At 38.3% G+C, this 12,380-nt stretch overlaps 1 protein-coding gene across 4 annotated transcripts in view; it reads right to left on the reverse strand.

Annotated features, from left to right (window-relative positions):
* Positions 1–12,380, reverse strand: part of LOC110576250 (L-lactate dehydrogenase C chain) — a 44,968-nt gene that overhangs the window by 13,609 nt on the left and 18,979 nt on the right. The window contains exons 4-5 of one of the 4 annotated variants that reach the window (XM_021685325.2): positions 11,429–11,602; positions 1,371–1,544 (exon numbers count right to left, since the gene is read on the reverse strand). In XM_021685325.2, the coding sequence (XP_021541000.2) occupies positions 1,371–1,544; positions 11,429–11,602 (348 nt within the window). The remainder of the gene's footprint in view (positions 1–1,370; positions 1,545–11,428; positions 11,603–12,380) is intronic. The other 3 variants (XM_021685326.2, XM_021685327.2, XM_021685328.2) reach the window with 3 other exon arrangements.

Consider the following 12,380-nt stretch of genomic DNA (forward strand, 5'->3'; position numbering starts at 1 on the left):
AAATGAGTGTATAATCCAAAGTAGTAGAGGAAATTAAAGAAAGTTTAAATGATCCAGTAGAAAGCAGAGAAGAAAAAAGAAACAAAAGAAAATCTCGCTAAATAGAATAATAAATATATTCAAATCAATACTAATCAGAATATACTACTTTATAAAAAATAAAATTCTGGAATATTAAATGTGAGACATTAAAACATACCTAGGAAAATTATTTTTAATGACTTTGAGGAGGAAGAACTGAGTTAAGAAGGGTCAAATTAAGGCACTGATGAAACAAATATTTATCCAAATCAAATCAAAAGCATTTATTTTTAAAAGTAAAACACTATGATATGAGAAGTTTAGCTTGGGAAAAGGAAGGACAGTAATTGAGAGAGGTCATGAAAGTGTCTTTTACCAGAGTGGTAAGTGCATACCAGAGCAGAAAGTGCATTTACCAGAGTGGTAATTACACAGATGTGTTCACTATTTGATGATTTATTGAGCTATAAATTTATATTCTGTATAATTTTTCTGCATATGTTATATATACTTAAGTGAAAAAATGTTTTAAAGTATACCATAAATTTTATCATGGTTTAAAAAATATTTATTATACTATGACCCTTGAAATACAAGGAAAATAGAAGGGCTCATTAAATGTTTTGAATTAATGAACAATTGAATGAATGAACGAATGGTCCTTATTCCCTATAAAATGGGTTTATTGGCATTATGGAAAGATTTGCATGTATGACACAATTAGAGAACATTGTAAGAAGTAGAAAGTTCTACTGTACAGCAGATATTAAATGTTTAAGTCCAGAAAAGAAAAAGGTTCATGTGGCCTAAGTAATAGTTTAAACCACATATTATATAATTCTACTTACATGAAAAATCTGAAATAAACAAATCAGAAAGTAGGTTAGTGGCTGCCTGGGCCTGGGGTGGGTGTGAGCACAGGAATGGGAGTTTCTTTTTGGGGTGATGAAAATGTTCTGTAATTATCTTGTAGTAATGGTTGCACAACTCTTTGACTACACTAAAATCCAGTGAATTACACACTTTAAATGGATGAATTTTATAGTATGTGAATTATATCTTAATAATGCTGCTGTTTTAAAAGTCAATGAGTGTTTCTCTTATCTGGAGAACTTTAACTTAGTGTGACTTTTAAACAGCTATATGTTATGTGCAATATTTTATGAGAGATAGCTAAATCCATGAACAGAAGACAAAGTATAGGAATAGAAAAAGATACACCAGGGCAATACCAACAAAATGAAAGTTATGTAGCTATATTAATATCAGAAAAAAATATACTTTAAAGAAAATAAGCATGATTAGAGATAAGAAGTATGATTACATTATGATAATAGGTTTCTACTTACCACTAGAATCACCATGTTCTCCAATTATCCAACCATGGCAGCTTGTGGGATGGACACCCAATTTCTCTCCAATTAGGTAACGGAAACGGGCAGAGTCTAGATTACAACCACTTCCAATTACACGAGTTGCAGGTAAGCCACTTAGCTTCCAGACCACATATGTCAAAATATCCACTAGGAGGAATAATTTGTTAGAAAAAAATTAATGGTAACTTCCTTCTACAATTTTCTTTTCTAAATAGATAAATTGTATTTTTTACTTTTATTTATTATTTTTTTAAAGTAGGCTCCATGCCAAGTATGGAACCCAATGTGGGGCTTGAATTCATGACCCTGAGGTCAAGACCTGAGTTGAGCTCAAGAGTTGGATGCTTAACCAACTGAGCCACCCAGACACCCCTAGATAAACTGTCTTAAAATCAAATACAGATTCATTACAGAGTTCAAAGTGAAGCAAGTCAACAAACAAATAAGGATTATCTCTCCCATAGGTGTTAAAAAGGTTAAATTATTCATGATAAGAATTTTAAAACAAAAAAAAGCCCTCTTTTGAGATAATGTACCTATCTGTATTAAATAAGCAGTAAATTAATTCTACCTTCTTAAGCACACTTAGATTTTGCCTCTCCCTCACCACAGCCTCATCTAATCTATCAGCATCTCCTACCAGAATAAGGCCACATGCATGATCAGGGCCATATGCAGATGTGAATGACAAAATTCAATATTCATTAATGAATTAAAAAAAAAAAAAACTTTCTGGAGCGCCTGGGTGGCTCAGCCAGTTGAGCGTCACACTCTTGATTTCAGCTCAGGTCATGATCTTAGGGTCCTGGGATCAAGCTCTGCAGTGAGCCCCAATTTCCTGCTGAGCAAGTCTGCTTAAGATTCTCTCTCTCCCTCTCCCTCTGCCCATCCCCCCTGCTCAAGTGGGCTCTCTCTAAATAAATTAATTAATTAAGGGCGCCTGGGTGGCTCAGTCGTTAAGCGTCTGCCTTCGGCTCAGGTCATGATCCCAGGGTCCTGGGATCGAGCCCCACATTGGGCTCCCTGCTCGGCGGGAAGCCTGCTTCTCCCTCTCCCACTCCCCCTGCTTGTGTTCCCTCTCTCGCTGTGTCTCTCTCTGTCAAATAAATAAATAAATAAAATCTTTAAATAAAATTAAATTAAATTAAAAAACAATTTTCTGCAACTATGAAACGAAGGGAATTTCATAAAAAACTCACATTAAACATCATACTCAATGATTAAAGACTAAATGTTTTCCCCACAAGAAAGAGAATTAATCGAGTACGTGCCCTCTCAATACTTGGGCAAGGGTGACACATGCCACTAACACCAGAGGATAGAGATATAAATAGTGTTTACTGGAGAAAATCTTAGAAGCAGAGAAATAAGGAACCACACTGTGTACACTGAACTTTCATTATTCCACAGCATAGGTTAGGCAGAGATCCTCTGTACACAATATAGCCAAGTGCAGAGGAGCCTCCTTTGGCTAGAAAGCTGGGTGTTCTCTAGAAACGCCTCCAAGAGCAATTAAAATTAATAAAACTGTGTTTACAGATGACATGATAATATACACAGAATATCCTAAGAATTTGAATAAAATTACTAGAATTAGTAAGTGAACTTAGCAACATTTTCAAGATACAAAGTCAATATGAGAAAAACAATAGTATTTCTAGACACTAGCAATAATCAATGGGAAAATGAAATGTAAAGACAACTTTTTTTATAATAGCATCAAAAATATGAAATGCTTAGGGATAATTTAATAAAATTTGTGTAAGGGGCGCCTGGGTGGCTCAGTTGGTTAAGCGACTGCCTTCGGCTCAGGTCATGATCCTGGAGTCCCGGGATCGAGTCCCGCATCGGGCTCCCTGCTCGGCAGGGAGCCTGCTTCTCCCTCTGACCCTCCCCCCTCTCATGTGCTCTCTGTCTCTCTCATTCTCTCTGTCTCAAATAAATAAATAAAATCTTTAAAAAAAAATAAATAAAATAAAATAAAATTTGTGTAAGACCTATACCCTGAAAACTACAAAACATTGCTAAAAGAGAATAAAGAAGACATACATACATAGAGAGATATTCCATATTCATGGACTGGAAGACTTAATAGTGTTCAGATACAATCTCCAAATTAATCTATAGATCTAACACAATCCCAATTAACATCCCAGCATGTGTTTTTATAGAAATAGAGGAGCTAACTGTAAAATTCATGTGAACTGTTTGGCAGCTTCTAACAGAGTTAAACATATACATACCATATAAGCCACCCAGAGAAATAATGACATACATCCATGAAAATACTTGTTCACAAATGTTTACAGCAGCTTTATTCATAATAGCCAAAAACTGGAAATAACCTAAATATCTACCAATGGATAAGTGGATATGAATAGAAAAAGAGGATTTAAAATTATTTAAAAGAATAATTACTCTTCAGCAGTAAAAAAAGAACAGATCACTGATACACTGAGCAACATGAATGAATCCCAAAATAATCATGCTAGGTGAAAGAAGCCAGACAAAAAAGACTACATTCACTAATGAATGTACAATTCCATTATATGAGATTCCAGAAAATGGGGCCAGAGGTAGAATAAGGGACAGACTGCAAAGAGGCACAAGAAAACTCTCAGAGGTAATGGAAATGTATTTATCTTGATTATGGTGGTGGTTTCATGAGTGATTACATCTATCAATACTCACTGTGGAAAAGACATGTATCATATGACCTCACTGATATGAGGAATTCTTAATCTCAGGAAACAAACTGAGGGTTGCTGGAGTGGGGGGTGGGGTGGGAAGGATGGGGTGACTGGGTGATAGACACAGGGGAGGGTATGTGCTCTGGTAAGCGCTGTGAATTGTGCAAGACTGTTGAATCTCAGATCTGTACCTCTGAAACAAATAATGCAATATATGTTAAGAAAAAAAAAAAGAAGAAGAAGATAGCAGGAGGGGAAGAATGAAGGGGGGTTAATCGGAGGGGGAGACGAACCATGAGAGACAATGGACTCTGAAAAACAAACTGAGGGTTCTAGAGGGGAGGGGGGTGGGAGGATGGGTTAGCCTGGTGATGGGTATTAAAGAGGGCATGTTCTGCATGGAGCACTGGGTGTTATGCACAAACAATGAATCATGGAACGCTACATCTAAAACTAATGATGTAATGTATGGTGATTAACATAACAATACAAAATTTTTTAAAAAATACTCACTGTGGAATGATGTCAGCAACACAGCCAAATAAGACATACCTTCTCACCACCCACCCCTCAAAACCAACAATCTGGCATCCACCCATGGACAGAAATGCCTTTGCTGGAGCGGTGGGATCCAGCACTATACACCAAGGAAACCGGAAGGATACTCACTCACCCATGTGTCAGGCATGTAATCGGCACAGAGGCCTCAGTCCCAGCTGTGGACCCTGCAATGGCCCATGAGCCAATTCCAGCCCCACTTTACTACAGTCCAGGAGCCCCTGGAAAACAGTCTTAGACAATCCACCTATGGATAGGATAGCCTTTCTGGAAGTCCAGGTTTCCAGCAGAGAAGTCCCAGCACACCAGTGGGGCAAAATAATATGAGTTTGGATGCACTGAAAAGGGTAAAAGGAACAGTTTGACTTTACTTGCATCACTCCTCCCCCAAGGTGGAAGAGCTCAGTGCCAAAAGAGATCTTCTTAGCTCATGATTTCCCCCACAAAGGAAAGTCAGAGTGTGTGAGTAAGCACCTACCTTCACTAGCTATGCAAACTCCTACCAAAGAAGCCCATTTCTTTCTCACCCCAGCCAAAGTATTGAGTCCAGAGCTCCATGACTGGGGAATGAGAAGAACCTAAGACAGTGGCAGACAGGCCTCTCAAAGGGGCATTATGGGACATGGATCCTACTAAATGTGTTGTGGACTCCAACAGGAAGTGTGCCCATGAGCCACTGGGGATGCCCTGACAGTAGATCCCCCCAACTAACACAGAGGCAATCCCAGCATTCCACACACAGACCCCCATACACACCCTACTGGGGTTGGCTCCCTCTATGTACTTCCAATGGCAAGAATGAGCATTAGCAAACAGCTAGTGAGCACAGGCAGAAAGCTGGACCAAAACTGTGGGTCAGAAAGAAACTGCAAACTTCAACTTAAGCCATATCCTTCAGAAAGCAAAAGAGAGGCTGTCAGCACTTGGCCTACTGCATTGAGGGTCAAAATGAGGCATAGAAGCTCAAGAATCCTGCCACAACAGGGTGTAAGATGTGTGGAGCAGGCATATACATAGGTCTTAGAAAGCCTCAGAATCCCTAGCAGGGCTGACAGAAGACATTTCTGTCCTGAACTAAGTTGGTAAAGACTAGAGGAGGTTACAGCTACTTCAAATGCAAAGACAGTAACACAAGACTTCAAGGAACATAAAAATATCAGGGAAACATGACACTACCAAAGGATCTCAATAATCTTCCAGTAATCAACCCCAAAGACATGGAGATCTTAGCAAACAAAGAATTCAAAATATCTGGTTTAAGGAAGCTAAATGAGCTACAAGAAAACACAGAAATAGTTCAGTGAAATCAGGAAAACAAAATGAGAAATTTAATGAAGAGACAGAAATCATAAAAAAGAACCAAATTCTAGAGTTGAAGAATATAATGAGTGAAATGAAAACTGCAATAGATAGCATCAACAACACAATGGATCAAGAAGAAAGAATCTGTTGAACTTAATAGATATATTCAGAATATTTCATCTTAAAACATCAGAATACACATTCTTTTCAAGTGCACATGGAACACTCACCAGAATAGATCATGTATCAGGTCACAAAACAAGCTTCAACAAATACAAAAAGATTGAAGTCAAACCATGCACCTTTTCCAACCACAACACTGTGAAACTAGAAGTCAATCACAAGAAAAAATTTGGGAAGATCACAAATACATGGAGGTTAAACAACATGCTACTAAACAATGAACAGGTCAACCTGGAAATCAAAGCAGAAATTTCAAAACATACATGGAAACAAATGAAAATGAAAACACAAAGGTCCAAAACCTTTGAGATGTAGTAAAAGCAGTCCTAAGAAGGAACTATATAGCAATAGATGCCTACCTTAAGAAGCAAGGAAAATCTCAAACAAACAATCTAACCTTACACCTAAAGGAGCCAGAAAAAAAATAACAAAGCATAAAGCCAGCAGAAGGAAGGAAATAATAAAGATTAGAGCAGAAATAAATGATAATAGAAACTACAAAATAGAACAGATCAATGAAACCAGGAACTGGTTCTTTGAAAGGAAAGAGGAGAAATAACAACGAACACCATAGAAATACAAACAATTGGGGCATCTGGGTGGCTCAGTTGGTTAAGCGACTGCCTTCGGCTCAGGTCATGATCCCAGGATCCTGGGATCAAGCCCCACATCGGGCTCCCTGCTGAGCAAGGGGCCTGCTTCTCCCTCTCCCTCTGCTGCTCCCACTGCTTGTGCTCTCCTGCTCTCTCTCTGTCAAATAAATAAATAAAATCTTAAAAAAAAAAAAGAAGTACAAACAATTATAACAGAATATTATGAAAAACTATGCCAACAAATTGGACAACCTAGAAGAAATGGATAAATTCCTAGAAACATATAAACTACCAAAACCACAAGAAGAAATAGAAAACTTGAACAGACTGATAACCAGCAAAGAAATTGAATCAGTAATCAAAAAACTCCCAGCAGGGCGCCTGGGTGGCTCAGTTGGTTAAGCGACTGCCTTCAGCTCGGGTCATGATCCCAGGGTCCTGGGATCGAGTCCCGCATCGGGCTCCCCGCTCTGCGGGGAGCCTGCTTCTCCCTCTCCCACTCCCCCTGCTTGTGTTCCCTCTCTCGCTGTGTCTCTCTCTGTCAAATAAATAAATAAAATCTTTAAAAAAAAAAAAAAAAACTCCCAGCAAACAAAGTCCATGACCAGATGGCTTCACAGGCAAATTCTACCAAACACTTTAAAGAAGAGTTAATACCTATTCTTCTCAAATTATTCTAAAAAATAGAAAAGGAAGGAAAATTTCCAAATTCATTCTTTGAGGCCAGCATTATGCTGATACCAAAACCAGATAAAGACACCACTAAAAAAAGAGAACTAAAGGCCATATCTCTGATGAACACAGATGCAAAAATTCTCAATAAAATACTAGCAAACCAAATCCAACAATACGTTAAAAAAATAATTCACCCCAATCAAGTGGGATTTATTCTTGGGTTGCAAGAATGGTTCAATACTCTCAAATCAATCAACGTGATACATCACATTAATAAAAAAAAAAGGGTAGGAACCATATGATCATTTCAATAGATGCAGAAAAAGCATTTCACAAAGCATGACATCCATTCATGATAAAATCCATCAACAATGTAGGTTTAGAGGGAACATACCTCAACATAATAAAGGCCATATATGAAAAACCCACAGCTACTATCATCCTCAATGGGAAAAACCTGAGAGCTTTTCTCTATAGTCAGGAACAAGACAGGGATGTCCATTCTCACCCCTTTTTTTTTTTTAAGATTTTATTTATTTATTTATTTTATTTATTTGACAGAGAGACAGCGAGAGAGGGAACACAAGCAGGGGCAGAGGCAGAGGGAGAAGCAGGCTTCCCGATGAGCAGGGAGCCCGATGCGGGGCTCGATCCCAGAGTCCTGGGATCATGACCTGCGCCGAAGGCAGACGCTTAAGGACTGAGCCACCCAGGCGCCCTAACTCCTTTTTTTTTTAAAGATTTTATTTATTTATTTGACAGAGAGAGACACAGCGAGAGAGGGAACACAAGCAAGGGGAGCGGCAGAGGGAGAAGCAGGCTTCCCGCGGAGCAGGGAGCCCGACGCGGGGCTCGATCCCAGGACCCCGGGATCACGACCCGAGCCGAAGGCAGACGCTTAGCGACTGAGCCACCCAGATGCCCCCATTCTCACCACTTTTATTCAACATAGTACTGGAAGTCTTAGCCACAGCAATCAGACAACAAAAAGGAACAAAAGGCATCCAAATCAGCAAGGAAAAAGAGAAACTTTCAGTATTTGCACATAACATGATACTATATAGAAAACCCAAAATAAACCACAAAAAACCCCGCTAGAACTGATGAACCAATTCAGTAAAGTCACAGGATATAAAATCAACATGCAGAAATCTGTTATATTTCTATAACTAATAATGAAGCAGCAGAAAGAGAAATTAAGGAATCAATCCCATTTACAATTGCAACAAAAACAATAAGATACCTAGGAATAAACCTAACCAAAGAAATGAAAGACCTGTACCCTGAAAACTATAAAATACTGATGAAAGAAACTGAAGATGACACAAGGAAATGGAAAGACATTCCATGCTCATGGATTGGAAGAACAAATATTGTTAAAATGTCCATGCTACCCAAAGCAATTTACACATTTAAGGCAATCCCTTTCAAAATACCAACAGCATTTTTCATAGAGCTAGAACAAATAATCCTAAAATTTGTATAGAACCACAAAAGACCCCAAATAGCCAAAGCAACCTTGAAAAATAAAAGCAAACCTGAAGACATCACAATTCTGGACTTCAAGTTATATTACAAAGCTGTAGTAATCAAAACAGTATGGTACTGGCACAAAAAAGAGACACATAGATCAATGGAATCAAATAGAAAACCCAGAAATAAACCCACAATTATATGGTCAATTAATTTTCGACAAAGCAGGAAAGAATATCCAATGGGAAAAAGACAGTCTCTTCAATAAATGATATTGTGAAAACTGGACAGGAACATGCAAAAGAATGAAACTGGACCACTTTCTTACACTATACACAAAAATAAACTAAAAATGGATGAAAGACCTAAATGTGAGACAGGAAACCATTAAAATCCAAGAGGAGAGCACAGGCAGTAACCTCTTTTTTTTTTTTTTTTAAGATTTTATTTATTTATTTGACAGAGAGAGACACAGCGAGAGAGGGAATACAAGCAGGGGGAGTGGGAGAGGGAGAGGGAGAAGCAGGCTTCCCACCGAGCAGGGGGCCCGATACAGGGCTCGATCCCAGGACCTGGAATCATGACCTGAGCCAAAGGCAGATGCTTAATGACTGAGCCACCCAGGCGCCCTGGCAGTAACCTCTTTGACATGAGCCATAGCAACTTCTTTCTAGATATGTCTCCTAAGGCAAAGGAAACCAAATCAAAAATAAATTATTGAGACTACATCAAAATAAAAAGCTTCTGCACAGCAAAGGAAATAATCAACAAAACTAAAATGCAACCTATGGAATGGGAGAAGATATTTGCAAATGATGTATCTGATATCTGATAAAGGGTTAGTATCCAAAATATATAAAGAACCTATAAAATTCAACACCCTCCAAATGAATAACCCAATTAAAAAACAGGCAAAAGACATGAATAGACATTTTTCCAAAGAAGACATACAGATGGCCAACGGATACATGAAAACATGCCCATTATTCATCATCAGGGAAATGCAAATCAAAACCACAACAAGGGGTGCCTGGGTGGCTCAGTTATTAAGCGTCTGCCTTCAGTTCAGGTCATGATCCCAGGGTCCTGGGATCGAGCCCCACATCGGGCTCTTTGCTCAGCCGGAAGCCTGCTTCTCCCTCTCCCACTCCCCCTGCTTGGGTTCCCTCTCTCGCTGTCTCTCTCTCAAAAAAAAATAAATAAAATCTTTAAAAAAATAAAATAAAATAAAAATAAAAATAACACAACAAGATATCACCTCACACCTGTCAGAAAGGCTAAAATCAAAAACACAAGAAACAACAAGTGTTGGTGAGGATGTGGAGAAAAAGGAACTCTCGTGCACTGTTGGTGGGATTGTAAATTGGTACAGCCACTGTGAAAAACAGCATGAACATTACTCAAAAAATTAAAAACAGAAATGCCATATGATCCAATTATTCTACTATTGAGTATTTACCCCCCCAAAATGAAAACACTAAAAAGATACATGCACCCCTATATTTTTTGCAGCATTATTCACAATAGCCAAGATATGGAAACAATATAAGTGTATATCAACAGACAAATGGATAAGGAAAATGTGGTATATAATGGAATATTATGCAACTACAAAAAATGAGATTGTGCCATTTGAGAAAACATGGATGTCCTAGAGGGCATTATGCTAACTGAAATAAATCAGACTGAGAAAGAGAAATACCATATGATTCCACTTATAAGTGGAATCCCCCCCCCCAAAAAATGAATAAACAAACAAAAAGTAGAATCAGAGGGTGCCTGAGTGGCTCAGCTGGTGGGGTGTCTGCCTTCAGCTTAGGTCATGATCCCAGGGTTCTGGGATTGAGCCCCTCATCGGGCTCTCTGCTTGCCGGGGAGTCTGCTTCTCCCTCTGCCCCTCCCCCCGCTCAAGCTCTTTCTCTCTCTCTCTGTCAAATAAATAAATAAAATCTTAATTAAAAAAAGTAGAATCAGACCTATAAATACAGAGAACAAACTGATAGCTGCCAAAGGGGAGTGTAGTGGGAGGGTTGGGCAAAATGGGTGAAGGGGAGAAGGAGATACAGGCTTCTAGGTATGGAATGAATAAGTTACAGGAATAAAAGACAGCACAAGAAAAAAAAAAGATGTTTATATATATATGTGTGTGTGTGTATACACACAATGTATACATTGTGTGTGTGTGTATATATATATATATATATATATGTATATATATATATATATATATATATACAATTTAATATTCAGCTATAAGAAAGAAAGAAATCCTGCCATTTGTGACATGGATGGATCTTGAAGGCACTATGTTAAGTGAAGTAAGTCTGACAGAGAAAGACAAATACTTTATGATGTCACTTATATGTGGATTCTAAAATAGCCAAACTCATAAAAACAAAGTGGTGGTGGCCAGGGGCTAGGGAAGAGGGGGATGGAGATCTCTTATATACTTTGGGTGCAGTTTATTGTACATAAATATTACCTCAATGAAATTGTTTTTTAAAAATAGTATGGAAAGATCATCTTTATTCAGTTAAAGGGAGGATAAAAGACTTACCTGGATTTGAAACAATAAGCATCTTACAGTCAGGACTATGTTGGACTATGGTAGGAATGATTGATTTCATGATGTTTACGTTACGTTGGACCAGGGCAAGGCGACTTTCTCCCTCCTGTTGGCGTGCACCTGCTGTGACAATAACTAATTTGGAGTTTGCAGATACTATGTAATCTAAAAAGAAACAGAAGGCAATACTTGGATCAAGAACGCCATAATTACTGTGCTTTACTTCTTTGAAAGGCTATTGTATGACCTTGGTATTAAAGTACTCATCTATCAGCATGCCTGGGTGGCTCAGTTGGTTAAGCATCTGCCTTCGGCTCAGGTCATGATCCCAGGATCCTGGGATCAGGTCCCACATTGGGCTCCCTGCTCTGCAGGGAACCTCCTTCTCCCTCTACCAGTCCCCCTGCTGTGTTCCCTCTTGCACTGTGTCTCTCTCTCTCAAATAAATGAATAAAATCTTTAAAAAAATAATAATAAAATACTCATCTATCATAAATAAATAAACAAATAAGGTACACATTTACCTTCATGTCTGGCATTTGCTGATGAACAGACTTTCCATGTAGTAATGTTACATTGCATAAGCTGAAGGGGGCCTTGTTACTATGACTTACAAGTTTTCACATTTTTTCCAAATAATAACATATTGTACCATCCCTTTTAGCCCACATTCTCATTTCTTATTAAGGCCTGAGGCAATGCAAGTCAGCTCTCTCTGGCTTCTTAGAAACACCTTATGAAGCTTAAAACTCTGAGAATTTATGTCTGTTTCAAGATTCTAAGGATGAGTATGTATATTTACTTCTAACTATTATAAGGGACTAGATTTGAGATCACAAAGAAGTTCTTCATCCTCACAAGAAGGTAAACTACTTTCTAAATCTGATGACCAGTCATAAAACTGTTTTACCTACTAAATCCAATGATAATATGCTATGATGCT

Source organism: Neomonachus schauinslandi, chromosome 11 (assembly GCF_002201575.2).
Source record: "Neomonachus schauinslandi chromosome 11, ASM220157v2, whole genome shotgun sequence".
Taxonomy (NCBI): Eukaryota; Metazoa; Chordata; class Mammalia; order Carnivora; family Phocidae; genus Neomonachus; species Neomonachus schauinslandi.